A 20417-nucleotide genomic window follows, 5' to 3' on the forward strand; every position below is an offset into this window, starting at 1 on the left:
CTTACTCTTACACTCAATGCCCCAACCAATGACAGCAAACATACCACATGCCTTCTTAACCACTATTTAATTATGTTGGTAATTTTACGAAGCAATATACTTCGACCCCTTGATCCTTTTGTACATCAATATTGTTATGGATTTGACTTCCCAAAATGCAGCACCTCCCACTTTACCATCCACATCTGTAACTGCTATATTTCGACAGCTCGCCTCACCCTATTTTGGTGATGTCTGCGAACATATTAACCAAACCATCTACATTAAAGTCCAAATCATTCATATAAAACTACACCCACCACAACCCTCTCATTTCAATAAGTAACCCTCTCATTTCAATACTAAATCCAAACACTCAAGTGGCAGGACCTACACAGCGAATGGTTGGGCTCCGGGGAGTGTTATAGAGCAGAGGGATTTAGGAATGCAGGTGCCTAGTTCCTTGAATGTAGAGTTGCAGGTAGATAGGGTGGTCAAAAAAGCTTTTTGGCACATGTGTCTTCATCAGAGTATTGAGTAAAGCTAGGAGGTCATGTTGCTATAAGACGTTGTTGAGGCTGCATTTAGGGTATTGTGTTCAGTTCTGGGCAGCATGTTATAGGATAGATTTCAAGCTGGAATGGGTACAGAGAAGATTTACGAGGATGTTGACAGGACTAGATGGTGGGACTCTATTCTTTGGAACACAAGAGTGTGAGTGGTGATCTTATAGAGGTGTATAAAATCACGAGAGGAATAGAAACATAGAAAGTAGGTGCGAGAGTAGACCACCAGGTCCGTCGAGCCCGCACCGCCATTCGCTCATGGCTGAACACTAAACAGACACACTTACCCACAAACAGTAGACACAAGACACAGAACACAAGACACTACCCTCCCCTTCATACCGCTATCACCCCTCTCCACCCCAAGAACCGCGTGATCTCCTGGGGGAGGCAAAAAACCGGATAAAAACCCAGGTCCAATTCGGGGGAAAAAATCCGGGAAATTCCTCTCCGACCCCAATCCAGGCGATCGACACTTGTCCAGGAGATCACTCAGGTCTTACTATACTAACCATACCTAGGTCCATATCCCTGCCCTCTCCCCGTAGCCCCTTATCCCCTCGGCAGCTAAAAAACCATCTATTCTAGACTTAAATATATTTAACGTTTCTGCTTCCACTGCTCCCTGGGGCAGTGAATTCCATAAATTAACCACCCTCTTGGTGAAGAAGTTCTTCCTCATCTCAGTTTTAAAAGAGCCCCCCCTTATTCTGCAACTATGTCCCCTAGTTCTAGTTTCCCCGATCATTGGGAACATCCTCGGTGCATCCACCCGATCAAGGCCCCTCACGATCTTATATGTTTCAATGAGATCGCCTCTCATTCTCCTAAACTCCAAAGAGTAGAGCTCCAGCTTACTTAACCTTTCCTCATATGTCAATCCCCTCATTGCAGGAATTAATCTTGTAAACCTTCGCTGCACTGCCTCCAGGGCTAGTACATCCTTCCTTAAGTATGGACCCCAGAACTGTACACAGTATTCCAAATGTGGTCTCACTAATACTGTGTACAGCTGCAGCAAGACCTCCGTGTTTTTATACTCAATCCCCCTAGCAATAAAGGCCAAAACTCCATTGGCCTTCCTGATTGCTTGCTGCACCTGCATACTGACCTTTAGTGATTCATGTACTAATACCCCTAGATCCCTTTGCGTTGCATTACAACGCAGCTCCTCCTCATTTAGAAAATAACTTGCCCTATCATTTTTTTTCCCAAAGTGAATGACTTCACATTTATTAGTATTAAATCAGAATACATCAGATAAATGCACAGAGTCAAAGGTAGACAAAAATGCTGGAGAAACTCATTGGATGCAGCAGCATCTATGGAGCAAAGGAAATAGGCAACGTTTCGGGCCGAAACGTTGCCCATTTTCTTCGCTCCATAGATGCTGCTGCACCCGCTGAGTTTCTCCAGCATTTTTGTCTACCTTTGATTTTCCAGCATCTGCAGTTCCTTCTTAAACACAAATGCACAGAATCACTTGCCCAGAGTAGGTGAATTGAGGACCAGAGGACATGGGTTCAAGGTGATGGGGAAAAGATTTAATAGGAATTTAAATCTTAATATGGAACGAGATGCTAGAGGAGGTAGTTGAGGCATTGTCTATCCCAAAGTTTAAGAAACAGTTGGGTACATGGATAGGACAGGTTTGGAGGGATATGAACCAAATGCGGGCAGGTGGGACATGTTGGCCGACACGGCCAAAGGGCCTGTTTCCACATTGTGTGACTATGTCACCTTAGATCCCTGCCTTACATCAGCCTACCCCGAGGGAACTCTATCAAAAGCCTTATGGGCCTGTCCCACATAGGCTATTTTTAGGCGACTCAGTCGTAGCAGGTCGCCAAAAAAACAGCGACTGGTCCCTGGTTCAACATAAAATTTGAAATAGAATCAATACATTAACAAAAAAAAACGAAGTCAGCACCGGCAACAACCTGTGTCTCAACTGGAGACAACTATGACAGCACCTACGTCAGGAGAAGTCAACCAACACTCATTGGCGTCAAATCCACTGTTGCCGACTGTCTCTGAAAAATTTTCAACATGTTGAAAAGCCAGCAGCGACCAGAAAGACGCTACGACTCTTTGGGCGACTGAGGAGACTGCTCACGACCATACAGGCGACCATGTGGTGACAGCCTAGTCGCCTAAAAAAAAATATATATAGCCTAAGTGGGACAGGCCCATTACTTTAATCCTTGCAGACAACATCCTATACCTAGGTATGTTGCAAAGCCTACCTGAAGCGTCACTGAAAATCTGTCGCTGCGGGTGTGCGCGATTTTGGCGCCGTTTAGAGGGGGGCGGGTTTAAAACGCGATTTTCTCTAGGCTGTTCAAATCGAAGATGTTCAGCCTAGTTAATTATTAACGAAAAATCACTGGAAGACCCCGTCGCAAAAGCTATTATTAGTTTTAAAGGCCTCGTATAATAGTTATAGTAGTTTAAAAATCAATCTCTAAACCCGCGACCACGGCAGCTGTCAGGGTCTCAGAGCAAATAACAGAAGATAGGCTGCATATTTTTACATTAAAAAGGGCTTCTTAAGATCCCTTTATACAAAGTTTAATATTGCGAGTAGCTAATTTTGGGCCCATTATATCCCGCAGTAATTTTCTCGGCATTTGGGGCACAAATCTAGTGCAATGTGAACGTTCTAAACCAGCGCGTTCACAGGAACCCACTGGAAAGCTGATTTAAAATGGACTTTAATTTACAGCAATTAAACACTAAATTCCTTCCATTTGGCCTATAAATTAATGTAAATGAGATTTAAAAATCATGTTTTATTGTGAATTATTTATGAATATTATTTGGACACTTAGGCTATTTAAAAATGTTAATCATTTATTAAGAAATGGATAGATGTTTAGATCTAGTAATTGAAGTTTGAAATTAGCTACACTTGGGTAACTAACTAATTATATGCTTTAATTTCAGGTCATCCAAGTAAGATTATTTTATATTTGTTTCAGAATGGTTCAATCTACGATAACTGAAAATTTCATTCAGTTCTCTTAATTTTTAAGAAGGTTATGGGCTTTTGACTGTCCACGATCACAGCTTTTTTGTTATGTCCATAGAAAATCAATAGGGAACAAGATGCTAATTTCCGAGTATGAAAATGGCCATAACTTTTTAAATACTTGAGATATGAAAGTGAATTAGGTGTCAAATTAAACTTCTTTTTATGCTCTATCTGATGGGATAAATTAGACTTGATTTTTTAAATCTCAAAATTTTGTAACATTGCTACTATACCCTGTCCTCATCGATCACCTTTGTCATGCCTTCATAAACCCATGTTGATAGTTTCAGATAAGCCCATACTCTTAAATGGAAGTAAATCCTCTGAATAATCCTCTCCAATAGCCTCCCTGCTACCATTTATGTGAGGCTCACTGGCTTATAATTTTCTTGATTATCTCTACTAACATTCTTAAACAAAGGAGCAACATTAGTTACTTTCTAGCCCTCAAGGACCTCATCTGTGGCAAAAGAAGGCAAAGATCTTCATCAGGAGAACTCAAACTGCCCTAACATATTAGCCTTCTCCACAGTGTCCTCCATGTCCATCCCCTTGGTGAATATGGATTCAATACATTAATTTAACACCTCGCCGATATCTTGTTTCCAAGCACAGATTTCCCACATCATCATTGAGCAGTCTTATCCTCTCCCTGGTCACCCTCTAGTTTTTAAATGTATGTATAAAAAGCCGTGGGATTTTCTTTACTCCGACTCGCTAATGACATTTCATAGCTCCTTTTGGTTCTTCTAAATGTCCGAGTTCTTTTTGCATTATATTGTTCAAAGACCCAGCTGAAATCATCTTTCTAAACCTTTCATACGGTTTTTGACCAGATTTACAATCTCTTCGGTCAACCAAGGTTCCCTTACCTTGCCATCCTTATACCCGCCTTCTCGCGAGAATATGCTGGTCCTGAATTCTGATTAGCTGGCCTTTAAATTACTTTCACAGGTCAGACGTGGATTTATCCAATAACAACTGCTCCCGAATTCCACTCCCCGATTATTGCCTAATTGCTGTAATCTGCTTTACTCCAATTTATTACTTCCCCCCTCCCCCCCAACATCCAGACTTATTCATAACTACCTTAAACCAATAAGGAATTGTAATCACTATATTCCAAATGCCCTTCCAGTGAAACACCAATCACCTGACCAAGCTCGCTTCCCAACGCAAGATCCAGTAATTCCCTCCTTGGGTTGGACTATCCACACACTGTTTCAGGAAACCTTATGGATACTCCTAACAAATTCTGCCCCCCCACCCCCCACCCAATACTCTTTCACTTCTGAAACATCAAAATTCTGGAACGTTGAACTGCCAGTTCTGTCTCACAACCAACTCCTCATATTGGTCCACTTCATATTTCCATCAAAGAACCATTGATCCAGACACTTGGGGTCAACTGCTTTACCCATGGTACACCTTGCACAGAAATAAACACTTCAGTCTATCAGTTTCAAGCAACATCTGTGCATAAAATTGCCCACGATTCCACCAGACTTAGAGTTCCTTGTCACTAATTTTGACACTTTCCAGAGAATGAAAGCTTAGATTTTTAATGACCGTCCAATCAACTCAACCAATTCAAGGTTTTGGTCAAAATATTTCTAGTATAATATAACCATATACAAATATACATAAATTTCCTCCCTCAAACATAAGCTTTGTACCAAATGCAGTTTGTAGGCTATTCATATTTACAGAAGGTTAAACAATGATTTCTATATTTTACAAATAGACAAAGAAACAAACTCATTGGAAGTTTAGCATTTGACATTTAAAAACATCACATCCTCTTCCTCAAAGTGTATGCTTTGGTGACAATAGTACACAGATTTATCGGCCTTGGGTCCATGCTGACGATTAACTACCCTTTCACACCAATCCTACATGAATCTAATTTTATTTACCGTAGTTTAGAGATTCAGTGCAAAAACAGGCCCTTCGGCAATCCGAGTCGCACTGATCCCCGCACACTAACACTTTCCTATATACTAGGATTACATTTATACCAAGCCAATTAACCTTAAAAAAACTATGTCTTTGGAGTGTGGGAGGAAAGTGAAGATCTCGGAGGAAACCCACAGGTCACAGGGAGAACGTACAGACTCCGGAAAGACAAGCACCTGTGGTCAGGATCAAACCCTGGTCTCTGGTGCTGTAAGCTCTACTATTATGTCACCGTGCTGCCCTTATTCTCAACTGCCCCCAGATTCTATCACCTACTTACTCTAGGGGCAATTTTTGCTAGCCAATTAACCAACCTGCACATATGTAGGAGGAAACCAACGCACCCAGAGAAAACCCATGCAGACACAGAGAGAGGCACACTCAAGCTGCTAAATGAAAAGCAACAGGCTTTCCCTCTTCCTCCCCAATAACAGTCCATTGATATTAATACATCGACTAACGGTAGTGGGAAGAAAAATACAACATACGCACAGATCCAATAAACAACTGCTGCATATTGATTATGTACGCAAATGACAAATAATGGTGAATCAAAATTAGAGCCACACTAGGATACTAGTGAACTTCAATTTACACCACTTCTGAATGAGACTTCAATTGGAGTGCAATTAGTTTGGAGGCTATTATCCAAAATCCTTTAGGCAAAGACACCTGCACCTTTTGGTGGCCTGGTCCAAACGTTACCAGAATAACACACTATTTGGTGACTCCCCTGCAAGCATTAAGAAGCCAGGAGTTTGTTAACATACAAATAATTACAGAAGGGAGGTCACCACTTCAGTGTAGTTTAAGATGAGCAATTGACATAGACTTGTGAGAAATGGGCACAATCGGAAAAAAAACTAATCCATGTTATACAACTTCAAAATAGTAAATTCCAAAAGTTAATAGACAATTTGACTGAGCATATTTTAACAAAAATCAGCTTTCACTTTAGTAGGAAAAAAATTTGATAATCGCATTCTACAATTCACTTGCATTCACAAGATTGGTAACTGGGGAGAGAGATTGTTCAATTGTCCCCACCCACAGAACTTTAAGCACAGAACCAAGCAAACAATCATCACCAAGAGAAAAGTCACTTCACAAAACAATTACATATGCAATTAGGCCAAGACACTGGTTCTGTTGCCAAATATTTAGTCTTATTCAGCATTCTTTGACCACATCCAAGCCAAAACTAGATGCCTGAAATGGAAAATAATTGCATACCCCAAGAACATCTTTGTAATACACAATTTTTACATAAATATGCAGTTTGGGTAACACTACTCCTGAAGCATTTCTAAACAGACCACTTCAGTACAAAATTGCTTACCTCAGTTTTTAGAATACGACTTTTCTTTTTACTTATCCATTCATTGCTTGCTTCATTCAAAGGATTCCCGAGTTTTCTTTTTGCTGATATCTTTCCTTCAGGAAAACTTTCATGAGCAGTCTTTAAAAGCTTTCCTGAGCGCCACTGGACATTCGAGTTCCTGGCCTCATGAGTCCCAGGGTCGTGCAGAACAAACATGTTCACAAGTCTATGATCGCTTTCAATGTCCACGTTTATAGCAGGAGATCCAGCCGACACATCCAAGTCCAATGATGCAGACTTGTGTCCAGCATCTGCCACATAATTATTTGTTGCAAATGCAAGTTCATGTTCTCCGTTAAAGAGAACTTCTGATTCACAGGAAGATTGTGGGAGTATACCACCAATGGCCGCAGTTTCTACTTGTATGGAATTTAACTCTGTATTACTGCATACAGGCAGAAATGTTGTCAGCAAGGACTGTTTATACGGTTTTACTGACAACTTCCTTCCATCAACTGCAACAATAGCATGGGACAGATAACTTGACTTGTCAGTGTAGACATCTTGCAGAAATTGTCTACTGCCATCCGATTCACTTGAGGTGCTCTCCAAATCTCCATCGTATGGATCCAGTGACTAATCATTGAAGAAATGTTTAAATCATCAATTATAACAAATAAGATAATTTTCCCTTCTCAAAAAAAAACGTAGAACCTACAAAATTAAAGTATTTAAAGATGCAACTACACTATAGCTTTCTTTTATTAAAATAAATAATTCATCAGTAGGAATCAGGAACTCAAGGTGTTAATGAAAATTCAAAAACTGCAAATACTGGAAAATTTAAATAAAAATGCAAAATGCCAGGGATATATCAGAAGGGTCATTGATCTGAAAAATTATCTGTTTCACAATCCATAGATACCACACGACCTACAAAATATCCCCAGAATTTTATCTAAATACATTAATGAAGATTATTATTCCATCTGTTTTGATCTTTGCAGGACTTCATCCCATTCGGCAATTTTATATAAAACTAGACCAAGTGCAGACCCGTTGGGTCTGTTTCCCCAACGGCGTTTGCGGGTGAGGTGGGGGTGGTTGGGGGGGGGGGGGGCTGCGGCAACACTCACATTAACCACACCCCAAACACACAGGTGGGGGGAGGGGGGTGAGAAGAAGGGTAGGAGGGGAGAGGAGGAAAAGGGGCAGATGTGGGAGGGAAAGGAGAGCGGGGTAGGGGGTGAGAGAGGGGGATGGGGAGAGAGATGTGTGGAAGGGGAGGGAGGGGAGGAGGGAGGGAGGGGGAGAGGTGTGGGGTGAGAGGGTAGAAAGAGTGGGGAGGGAGAGTGGAGGGGGAAGGGGGAGAGAAGTGGAACTGTGGGGTGGGAGGGGTAGGGGGAGTGGAGGAAGAGGGACAGAGGGATAGGGGATGGGGGCGGGGGGAGATGGAAGGGGGTGGGGTAGAGAGTGAACGGGGTGGGGGAGAGAGGGATGGGTGGGAGAGGGAGAGGGGTGAGGAGAGGGAAACATAGAAACATAAGATTCTATAAGATCACCCCTCAATCATCTAAATTCTAGCGAGTACAAGCCGAGGGGTGAGGAGAGGGAAACATAGAAACATAAGATTCTATAAGAGCACCCCAGAGGGATTGGGGATGGGGAGGAGGGGAAAGATCCTGAGGAGGTGAGGAGGCAGAGTGGGGGGGATTGAGGGAGAGGAAAAGGTAGGGAGGGAGAAAGTGGGGAGGGTGGGGGGAAATAGAGGGAGGGGAGGGGGAAGTGGGGGAGGTAGGGAGTGGGGAATAAAGGGAGAGGAGGGTGGTGGGGGGGGAATAGGGGGAGGTGAGGAGTGGGGGGGGGTAGAGGGATAGGTGGGGGGGTAGGGGGGGGAGAGGAGTTATGGAGGGAGGGAGAGAGTGACTGAGGGTAGGGGAAAGGAGAAGGAGGGAGAGGTGAGGGAGGGATTGGGGGAGGGGAGGAGGAGAGGGGAAAGAAGAGGGAGGGTTAAGAGGAGGGGGAGGGAGTGCTGGGGATGTGGCGAAATGAGCCGTGCCTGCGCAGTTGGGGGATGTGCGCGAGTGGGGCAATGTTGCGTTGGGGGGGCCGGGTTGCGTTGGGGGAACGGGTGAGTGGTGGAATATTGCATTGGGGAATGGGTTGCATTGGGGGACCAGGTCTCCCGTGTGACAGGGACCCAACGGGTCCCACTTAGTCTAGTGCATATTAAAATGAGATATCAATCTCTATAGTTCAGAAGTTACCATCTTTTATTTTATATTGCTATTATGATGTACGATTGTATCAATGCATGTATCAAGGCAAATTAAAAAAAACAATTATATTTATTGTAAATGCCATTGTCGATTACTTGTGGTTTAGAGTTTGAATTTCTCAGAGTGTCCATTATTGCTAATGCAGGGATACATTGATTGATAGTCAATTTCTATTTTCCATGTTTAAAACTGGAAATACAAAATGTAGGAGCTGTGCTGCAGTGTGATATTTAACGGCAACAGGTGCTTTAGTAGCACGGGGAATGAGTTGTACACGAGGCAGTCAGCAGTATGGTGCTTGATTTGGTTTACTGAGGGTAGGATTTGGCGTAAAGTTGTGTAATGCATTATTATTTGGCAAATCACTAAATTCTCAGGATTTTCTCAGTAGTTTGTTTTTGAGCTATACTAGAATGAGTTTCTGGAAGATACTCTTCTGATAATTTGCATTGAAGCACTCGGGTTTGACTAATCAGGTTTTTAAGATTTTACTTGGTTGCAATTTCCATTTAAATGCAAGTGGACAAGTGATCAAAAGGAAATTGAGGCTGAGGAAGCTAATTTCGAAGCCGTGATGACTGGCTTCGAAATATACTCAAGGAAGGAAAGTATTGTGAAAAGCAAAACATATCTAATGCAACCCCATAGCATAACTGTAACCATTAGTTAGAAATTTTGAAACAATAATTCAAATGTTGGCAGCTTATAATATTCATCGTCTTGCAGCGTATTGCTGTTGATTGATACATTCTACACATTGAGTAACTCAGCTGGGCAGGCAGCATCTCTGAAGAGAAGGAATGGGTGACCTTTTGGGTCGAGACCCTTCTTGTCTATGTTTATTCTTTATTTTGATGTACAGTCTAACGTTACTTATTTTTTAAGTACCAGGAAAATACTCACTTGGGTTAATGCATCACAATTCTTGATGGAATCAGGTAAATTTCGGTTAAAAACCTGTAGTGGATAGATAAAGCAGCATTTCAAAAGTGCCTATAATTTGTGACCATTTTGAATGAAATAAGTTACCTCAGTGGTGCAGGCATCAGAGTCAGACTCTGTACTCGATTCCACTTTACACTTCTCCTTGGAGGAAAACAAAAAAAGTGTTATTTTCAATATGCGCACCTTTACCAGAAATTAGCATTATAAATGCATATTTTTCTCATTACCTTGTACTTGGTAGCCAACACGTCCATGCTGTCTGGAGGAGTGTATATATTTGCGCCATCAGCAAATTCTGAAATACCATTGGTTAAAATAAGTGTGTTAGTAGCCTTTTAGGATTTTCTCAAAGACTACAAGTGAAATATTCAAATCTTAATGCATGGAACCATATTTGAGCCAGCATTGAGGACAATATAGAAACAAGGAACCGCAGTTGCTGGTTTACAAAAAAAGACAAAAGTGCTGCAGTAACTCAGTGGGTCAGGCAGCATCTCTCAAAAACATGGATAGGTGATGTTTCATGTTGGGACCCATTTTCAGACACCTTCTGGTGACAATGCCTTTGGCTGTCTATGCTTCAGGCTCTGGACTTCTCTCCCCAAACTACTATCATTCAGATTTCTCCCTTCCCTTAATAAGCTTTTCAAAATTAACAACACCTTCTGATCATCTGCCCTGAATAGCTGTGTCAAAATAAATTATTGGAAAATAACTTTCCAATAATGTATTTTGGGATATTTTAACGACATAAAACTGCTTTCAAAAAATAAAGATAGCTGAAATTAAAATGTGCATGATACTATGAAGATTTGCTATGTATTTATCCACTTAATACTTTTTTTAAAAATCTAAATTTTAATATCACACAATTATGTCAAATATATCCTTCTGCATTCTTGCTCATTTTCAAAATTATCTCGGCAGTAGCATTACAAATCTTTAAGTCTTCCCTGGTATTATTAATAAAATAAAAAATAGTTGATAAAACAATAGATATTATTCGATAAGCTAATTTTAAAAGGTACAATGGAGGCCATGAACAACTTAGACCAACTTAGTCAAACCATCTCCTCAAAAAAGTCTCAAATCAGATCCTTCCACCAAATTCTCCAGCAAATCTGATGAACTTCTGACTACATATGTCAAAGTCTCAATGCATTTAGACCAAGGAGTGCGAAAATGCCATCTCGTGTGCATTTTTCTCGATAAGTACACTTCTTCTACCGCATCCATTCCATTTTCCCAGTTATTCTGAAGCAGTTCTAATGCTCGACTCATCTGTACTGCACGTTATAAAACTCACATTAATTAAATTGCTGTTCAACTGACTGTGCTTTCCTATCCATATAACCATATAACAATTACAGCACGGAAACAGGCCATCTCGACCCTTCTAGTCCGTGCCGAACACGTATTCTCCCCTGGTCCCATATACCTGCGCTCAGACTATAACCCTCCATTCCTTTCCCGTCCATATAACTATCCAATTTATTTTTAAATTATAAAAACGAACCTGCCTCCACCACCTTCACTGGAAGCTCATTCCACACAGCCACCACTCTCTGAGTAAAGAAGTTCCCCCTCATGTTACCCCTAAACTTCTGTCCCTTAATTCTCAAGTCATGTCCCCTTGTTTGAATCTTCCCTACTCTCAGTGGGAAAAGCTTATCCACGTCAACTCTGTCTATCCCTCTCATCATTTTAAAGATCTCTATCAAGTCCCCCCTTAATCTTCTGCCCTCCAAAGAATAAAGCCCTCCTTGTTCAACCTTTCTCTGTAACTTAGTTGCTGAAACCCAGGCAACATTCTAGTAAATCTCCTCTGTACTCGCTCTATTTTGTTGACATCCTTCCTATAATTAGGCGACCAAAATTGTACACCATACTCCAGAATTGGCCTCACCAATGCCTTGTACAATTTTAACATTACATCCCAACTTCTATACTCAATGCTCTGATTTATAAAGGCTAGCATACCAAAAGCTTTCTTTACCACCCTATCTACATGAGATTCCACTTTCAGGGAACTGTGCAGTTATTCCCAGATCCCTCTGTTCACCTGCATTCTTCAATTCCCTACCATTTACCATGTACGTCCTATTTTGATTTGTCCTGCCAAGATGTAGCACCTCACACTTATCAGCATTAAACTCCATTTGCCATCTTTCACCCCGCTCTTCCAACTGGCATAAATCTCTCTGTAGACATTGAAAATCTACTTCATTATCCACAACCCCACCTATCTTAGTATCATCTGCATACTTACTAATCCAATTTACCACACCATCATCCAGATCATTGATGTACATGACAAACAACAGTGGACCCAACACAGATCCCTGTGCACCCCACTAGTCACTGGCCTCCAACCTGACAAACAACCATCCACCATTACTCTCTGGCATCTCCCATTCAGCCACTGTTGAATCCATCTTGCTACTCCACTATTAATACCCAACCATTGAACCTTCTTAACCAACCTTCCGTGAGGAACCTTGTCAAAGGCCTTACTGAAGTCCATATATACAACATCCACTGCTTTACCCTCATCAATTTCCCGAGTAACCTCTTCAAAAAATTCAAGAAGATTAGTCAAACATGACCTTCCAGGCACAAATCCATGTTGACTGTTCCTAATCAGACCCTGTTTATCCAGATGCTTATATATATTATCTCTAAGTATCCTTTCCATTAATTTGCCCACCACTGACGTCAAACTAACAGGTCTATAATTGCTAGGTTTACTCTTAGACCCCTTTTTAAACAATGGAACAACATGCGCAGTACGCCAATCCTCCGGTACTATTCCTGTTTCTAATGACATTTGAAATATTTCTGTCATAGCCCCTGCTATTTCTACACTAACTTCCCTCAATGTCCTAGGGAATATCCTGTCCGGACCTGGAGACTTATCCACTTTTATATTTCTCAAAAGTGTCAGTACTTCCTCTTCTTTGAATCTCATAGTTTCCATAGCTACTCTACTTGTTTCCCTTACCTCACATAATTCAATATCCTTCTCCTTGGTGAATACCGAAGAAAAGAAATTGTTCAATATCTCCCCCCATCTCTTTTGGCTCTGCAGATAGCTGTCCACGGACTCTCTAATGGACCAATTTTATCCCTCGTTATCCTTTTGCTATTAATATAGCTGTAGAAACCCTTTGGATTTACTTTCACCTTACTTGCCAAAGCAACCTCATATCTTCTTTTAGCTTTTCTGATTTCTTTAAGATTCTTTTTACATTCTTTATACTCCTCAAGCACCTCATTTACTCTATGCTGCCTATAATTATTGTAGATCTCTCTCTTTTTCCGAACCAAGTGTCCAATTTCCCTTGAAAACCATGGCTCTTTCCAATTTTTACTATTTCCTTTCAACCGAACAGGGACATAAAGATTCTGTACTTTTAAAATTTCACCTTTAAATGTCCTCCATTTCTCTTCCACATCTTTCCCATAAAACAAACTGTCCCAATTTACTCCTTTTAAATCCTTTCGCATCTCCTCAAAGTTAGCCTTTCCCCAATCAAAAATCTCAACCCTAGGTCCAGTTCTGACCCTCTCCATAATTATATTGAAACTAATGGTATTGTGATCACTGGTCCCGAACTGTTCCCCAACGCATACCTCTGCCACCTGACCCGTCTCATTTCCTAACAGGGGGTCCAGCACCGCCCCTTCTCTAGTAGGTACTTCTATGTATTGCTGCAAAAAACTATCCTGCACACATTTTACAAACTCCAACCCATCCAGCCCATTTACAGAATGTGTTTCCCAGCCTATGTGTGGAAAATTGAAATCTCCCACAATCACTACCTTGTGCTTACTACTAATATCTGCAATCTCCTTACATATTTGCTCTTCCAATTCTCGATCCCCATTTGGCGGTCTATAATACACCCCTATAAGTGTTGCTACCCCTTTCCCATTTCTCAGTTCCAACCAAATAACCTCCCTAGACGAGCCCTCTAATCTATCCTGCCAAAGCACTGCTGTAATATCTTCCCTGATAAGCAATGCAACACCTCCACCTCTTGCCCCTCCAATTCTATCACACCTGAAGCAACGAAATCCTGGAATATTTAGTTTCCAATCACAGCCCTCCTGCAACCATGTTTCACTGATCCTTTTCCAAAATCCAGTCACTAAATAAGTAATGTTCATAAATTATTAATTACACACAAAAACTACTACACTATATTCAAGATTTCCTAGTGCATGATAATTTATTTTAAGTATCCAACTTAATGTAATTATGTAATTCATCTTTCGATACTACAGCACTATCAGCTACAAGTACAAGTGCCAGCACTTATCTACAACTACCTTTAACTCAACTGCCAATGAAAAGCAGCAACTTACAGGTAAAGAAAGACACAAAATACTGGAGTAATTCAGCGTCAGGCAGTGTCTCTGGAGAAAATGGATAGGTAAAATTTCAGGTCTGAAGAAGGGTACCGACCCAAAGGTCACATCCATTTTCTCTTTTGTATCAACAGGTAAATCATTATATTGACCAAGCTTATCCCAACATTAATTTTCGTACTAAGGAGCATTTAAATTCTACACCAGATTGAAAACAGCACCACAAAAGACATCTAGTGGGAGGGAGGAACAGAAGGGAATTCACATTAGTCAGAAAATGGTGTTAGGTAAACTGTTGGGACTGAAGGCAGATAAATCCCCAGGGCCTGATGGTCTGCATCCCAGAGAACTCATGGAAGTGGCCCTAGAAATCGTGGATGCATTGGTGATCATTTTCCAAGGTCTCGCACAAGCAGGCTGAGGAACAGCTTTTTCAACCACACCATTACACTGCTGAACTCGGAGTCCCGACGCTAGCCATCCTTAGACTCTCCCACTTGTATACAGTTGATCACTGGTCCCGATACAGTTATCTGCCTATGTATCAGTTTTAATTCATCCACAATCCACACATTGTTAACCAGTATTTTTTTTTTTTAACTTTTATTGTATGCCAACTTTGTATTTTTATTTTTACTTCTACTATCTTGCACTATGACTATGACCAGACGCTAAACTGCAATTCGTTGTACCTATACTTGTATTTGTGCAATGACAATAAAGTTGAATTGAATTGAATTGAATTGAATGTTCTCTCGACTCTGGATCAGTTCCTGTGGACTGGAGGGTAGCCAATGTAACTCCACTTTTATAGGGAATTATAGACCAGTTAGCCTTACATCGGTAATGGGGAAGATGTTGGTGTCGATTGTTAAAGATGTAGCAGCGCATTTGGAAAGCAGGGACAGGATCGGTCAAAGTCAGCATGGATTTATCAGGGGAAATCATGCTGGACAAATCTTCTGGAATTTTTTGAGGATGTAACAAGTAGAATGGATATGGGAGAGCCACTGGATGTGGTGTATCTGGACTTTCAAAAAGCCTTTGACAAGGTCCCACACAAGCTATTAGTGTGCAAAATTAGAGCACATGGTATTGGGGGTAGGGTATTGACATGGATAGAGAACTGGTTGGCAGACATGAAGCAGAGTAGGAATTAACGGGTCCTTTTCAGAATAGCAGGCAATGGTGTTCCGCAAGGCTCGGTGCTGGGACCCCAGTGATTTACAATATATATTAACAATTTAGACAAAGGAATTAAATGTGACATCTCCAAGTTTGCAGATGACACAAAGTTGGGTGGCAGTGTGAGCTGCGATGAGGATGCAGGATGACTTGGATAGACTGGGCGCGTGGGCAGATACATGGCAGATGCAGTATGATGTACATTTCACTCCTTATCTGACATCTTTTGTCTCATATCACGTTTAGCCTTTATCACATATGCCACTCAGCCACTCTTTATCACATAGCCCCAGCCTCAACTACCTCCTCTGGCAGCTTGTTCCACACACACACCACACTTCGTGTGAAAAAGTTATCCCTCAGATTCCTATTAAATCTTTTCCCCTTCACCTTGAACCCATGTCCTCTGGTCCTCGATTCCCCTACTCTGGACGAGAGACTCTGTGCATCTACCCGATCAATTCCTTGTGCAACCCTCGGCGAGAAGCTTGGACTTTGCAAGGGCAACCCCATAATGGAAACAAATAAAAGTTTTGTTGTGGATTCTCAGACATTTCAACCATGGAGAAACAATGTAACAGTTTATGGAGGAAAATAAAACTTTTTTTACTTAAAATTTTTTTTTTTTTAAATTGTCTCTAAATCACACATTTAGAGATGCTTCATGTCCGGCTCAGTTACTCCAGCAATTGTGTCTAGCTCGGACATCTGGTTGTATTTGTTCAAATCAGGAGAATGGGGAAAGTAAAATGACCTGTGCAGTTCTGGCTGCCCCGTTACAGGATGGATATGGAGGTTTTGGCAAGTGCAGAGGAAGTTTACCAGAATGATGCCTGGATTGGGAGATGTTAACTACAGGGAGAGGTTGAACAGACTTGGATTGTTTTCTCTGGAACACCACAGGTTGAGAGGGGACCTGACAAGTAAATATTATGAGGCACATATTAGGTTGACAGTCAGAACCCTTTTCTCAAGATGCTAAAATCAAACACTAGAAAGCATTGCTTTAAGGTGAGAGGGGCAACGTTTAATGGTGATGTGCGAGGCGAGTTTTGTTTTGCACATAGTGGGGGGCTGGAACACACTGCCAGGAGTAGAGGTGGAGGCAAATGCAATAGTGGCAATTAAGAGACTTTTGGATATGCAGGGAATGGAGAGTCAAGGTTTAAGTGCAGATATACGAGAGAAGGTCTTGGCATCATGTTCAGCACATATTGTGGGATAAATTGCCTGTCCTTGTGCTGTTCTGTTGTATGTTCTATAACAGACACAGTCCCTGTACTGCACTGTTGTAGCAAAAAGTACTGGTGTAACTCAGCAGATCCGTCAGGCAGCAACTCTGGGGAACATGAGCAGACATTTCAGGTCGGGACCTTTAATCAGTCTGAAGAAGGGTCCCGACCCAAAGGTGCAGGAGTACGCCATTCGGCCCTTCAAGCCTGCACCGCCATTCAATATGATCATGGCTGATCATCCAACTCAGTATCCTGTACCTGCCTTCTCTCCATACCCCCTGATCCCTTTAGCCACAAGGGCCACATCTAACCCTCTTAAATATAGCGAAATAACTGGCCTCAACTACCTTCTGTGGCAGAGAATTCCACAGATTCACCACTCTCTGTGTAAAAAATGTTTTTCTCATCTCAGTCCTAAAAGATTTCCCCTTTATCCTTAAACTGTGACCCCTTGTTCTGGACTTCCCCAACATCGGGAACAATCTTCCTGCATCTAGCCTGTCCAACCCCTTAAGAATTTTGTAAGTTTCTCTAAGATCCCCCCTCAATCTTCTAAATTCTAGCGTGTACAAGCCGAGTCTATCCAGTCTTTCTTCATATGAAAGTCCTGCCATCCCAGAAATCAGTCTGGTGAACCTTCTCTGTACTCCCTCTATGGCAAGAATGTCCTTCCTCAGATTAGGAGACCAAAACTGTACGCAATACTCCAGGTGTGGTCTCACCAAGACCCTGTACAACTGCAGTAGAACCTCCCTGCTTCTATACTCAAATCCTTTTGCTATGAATGCTAACATACCATTCACTTTCTTCACTGCATGCCTACTTTCAATGACTGGTGTACCATGACACCCAGGTCTCGTTGCATCTCCCCTTTTCCTATTCGGCCACCATTCAGATAATAGTCTATTTTCCTGTTTTTGCCATCAAAGTGGATAACCTCACATTTATCCACATTATACTGCATCTGCCATGCATTTGCCCACTCACCCAGCCTATCCAAGTCACCTTGCAGCCTCCTAGCACAACAAGACTGCTAACTAACCCTTCCTCATTACTCAATACCCAGTCTAGAATAGCCTGCTCTCTCGTTGGTTCCTCTACATGTTGGTTTAGAAAACTATCCCACATACATTCCAAGAAATCCTCTTCCTCGGCACCCCTGCCAATTTGATTCACCCAATCTATATGTAGATTGAAGTCACCCATTATAACTGTTTTACCTTTGTTGCACGCATTTCTAATTTCCTGTTTGATGCCATCCCCAACTCCACTACTACCGTTAGGTGGCCTGTGCACAACTCCCACTAGCGTTTTCTGCCCCTTAGTGTTTGGCAGCTCTACCCATATTGATTCCACATCATATAACCATATAACAATTACAGCACGGAAACAGGCCATCTCGGCCCTACAAGTCCGTGCCGAACAATTATTTTCCCTTAGTCCCACCTGCCTGCACACATACCATAACCCTCCATTCCCTTCTCATCCATATGCCTACCCAATTTATTTTTAAATGATACCATCGAACCTGCCTCCACCATTTCCACTGGAAGCTCATTCCACACCGCTACCACTCTCTGAGTAAAGAAGTTCCCCCTCATGTTACCCCTAAACTTCTGTCCCTTAATTCTGAAGTCATGTCCTCTTGTTTGAATCTTCCCTATTCTCAAAGGGAAAAGCTTGTCCACATCAACTCTGTCTATCCCTCTCATCATTTTAAAGACCTCTATCAAGTCCCCCCTTAACCTTCTGCGCTCCAGAGAATAAAGACCTAACTTATTCAACCTTTCTCTGTAACTTAGTTGTTGAAACCCAGGCAACATTCTAGTTAATCTCCTCTGTACTCTCTCTATTTTGTTGACATCCTTCCTATAATTGGGCGACCAAAATTGTACACCATACTCCAGATTTGGTCTCACCAATGTCTTGTACAATTTTAACATTACATCCCAGCTTCTATACTCAATGCTCTGATTTATAAAGGCTAGCATACCAAAAGCTTTCTTTACCACTCTATCTATACGAGATTCCACCTTCAAGGAACTATGCACGGTTATTCCCAGATCCCTCTGTTAAACTGTATTCTTCAATTCCCTACCATTTACCATGTACGTCCTATTTTGATTTGTCCTGCCAAGGTGTAGCACCTCACATTTATCAGCATTAAACTCCATCTGCCATCTTTCAGCCCATTCTGCCAAATGGCCTAAATCACTCTGTAGACTTTGGAAATCCTCTTCATTATCCACAACACCCCCTATCTTGGTATCATCTGCATACTTACTAATCCAATTTACCACACCTTCGTCCAGATCATTGATGTATATGACAAACAACAAAGGACCCAACACAGATCCCTGAGACACCCCACTAGTCACCTGCCTCCAACCTGACAAACAGCCATCCACCATTACCCTCTGGCGTCTCCCATTCAGCCACTGTTGAATCCATCTTGCTACTCCTGCATTTATACCCAACAGTTGAACCTTCTTAACCAACCTTCCATGAGGAACCTTGTCAAAGGCCTTACTAAAGTCCATATAGACAACATCCACTGCTTTACCCTCGTCAATTTCTTTAGTAACCTCTTCAAAATATTCAAGAAGGTTAGTCAAACACTGACCTTCCAGGCACAAATCCATGTTGACTGTTCCTAATCAGACCCTGTTTATCCAGATGCTTATATATATATTATCTCTAAGTATCTTTTCCATTAATTTGCCCACCACTGAAGTCAAACTAACAGGTCTATAATTGCTAGGTTTACTCTTAGAACCCTTTTTAAACAATGGAACAACATGCGCAGTACGCCAATCCTCGGGGACTATTCCCGTTTCTAATGAAATTTGAAATATTTCTGTCATAGCCCCGGCTATTTCTACACTAACTTCCCTCAATGTCCTAGGGAATATCCTGTCAGGACCTGGAAACTTATCCACTTTTATATTTTTCAAAAGTGTCAGTACTTCTTTTACTTTGAAACTCATAGTATCCATAGCTACTCTACTAGTTTCCCTTACCTCACATAATTCAATATCCTTCTCCTTGGTGAATACTGAAGAAAATAAATTGTTCAATATCTCCCCCCTCTCTTTTGGCTCTGCATATAGCTGTCCACTCTGTCTCTCCAATGGACCAATTTTATCCCTCGTTATCCTTTTGCTATTAATATAGCTGTAGAAACCCTTTGGATTTACTTTCACCTTACTTGCCAAAGCAACCTCATATCTTCTTTTAGCTTTTCTAATTTCTTTCTTAAGATTCTTTTTACATTCCTTATACTCCTCAAGCACCTCATTTACTTCATGCTGCCTATAATTATTGTAGATCTCTCTCTTTTTCCGAACAAGATGTCCAATTTCCCTTGAAAACCAGGGCTCTTTCCAATTTTTACTGTTTCCTTTCAACCGAACAGGAACATAAAGATTCTGTACTCTTAAAATTTCCCCTTTAAATGTCCTCCATTTCTCTTCTACATCCTTCCCATAAAACAAAATGTCCCAGTTCACTCCTTTTAAATCATTTCGCATCTCATCAAAGTTAGCC

The 20417-nt window shown here is 41.5% G+C and overlaps 1 protein-coding gene across 2 annotated transcripts in view; it reads right to left on the bottom strand.

Annotated features, from left to right (window-relative positions):
* Positions 1 to 20417, bottom strand: part of LOC116976681 — a 43230-nt gene that overhangs the window by 16576 nt on the left and 6237 nt on the right. The window contains exons 2-4 of one of the 2 annotated variants that reach the window (XM_033026529.1): positions 10308 to 10375; positions 10165 to 10221; positions 6875 to 7492 (exon numbers count right to left, since the gene is read on the bottom strand). In XM_033026529.1, coding sequence (XP_032882420.1) covers positions 6875 to 7492; positions 10165 to 10221; positions 10308 to 10375 — 743 coding nt within the window. Of the gene's footprint in view, positions 1 to 5124; positions 7493 to 10164; positions 10222 to 10307; positions 10376 to 20417 lie in introns of those variants that run through there. The other variant, XM_033026528.1, reaches the window with a different exon arrangement.

This window comes from Amblyraja radiata, chromosome 9 (assembly GCF_010909765.2).
Source record: "Amblyraja radiata isolate CabotCenter1 chromosome 9, sAmbRad1.1.pri, whole genome shotgun sequence".
NCBI classification, from domain to species: Eukaryota; Metazoa; Chordata; class Chondrichthyes; order Rajiformes; family Rajidae; genus Amblyraja; species Amblyraja radiata.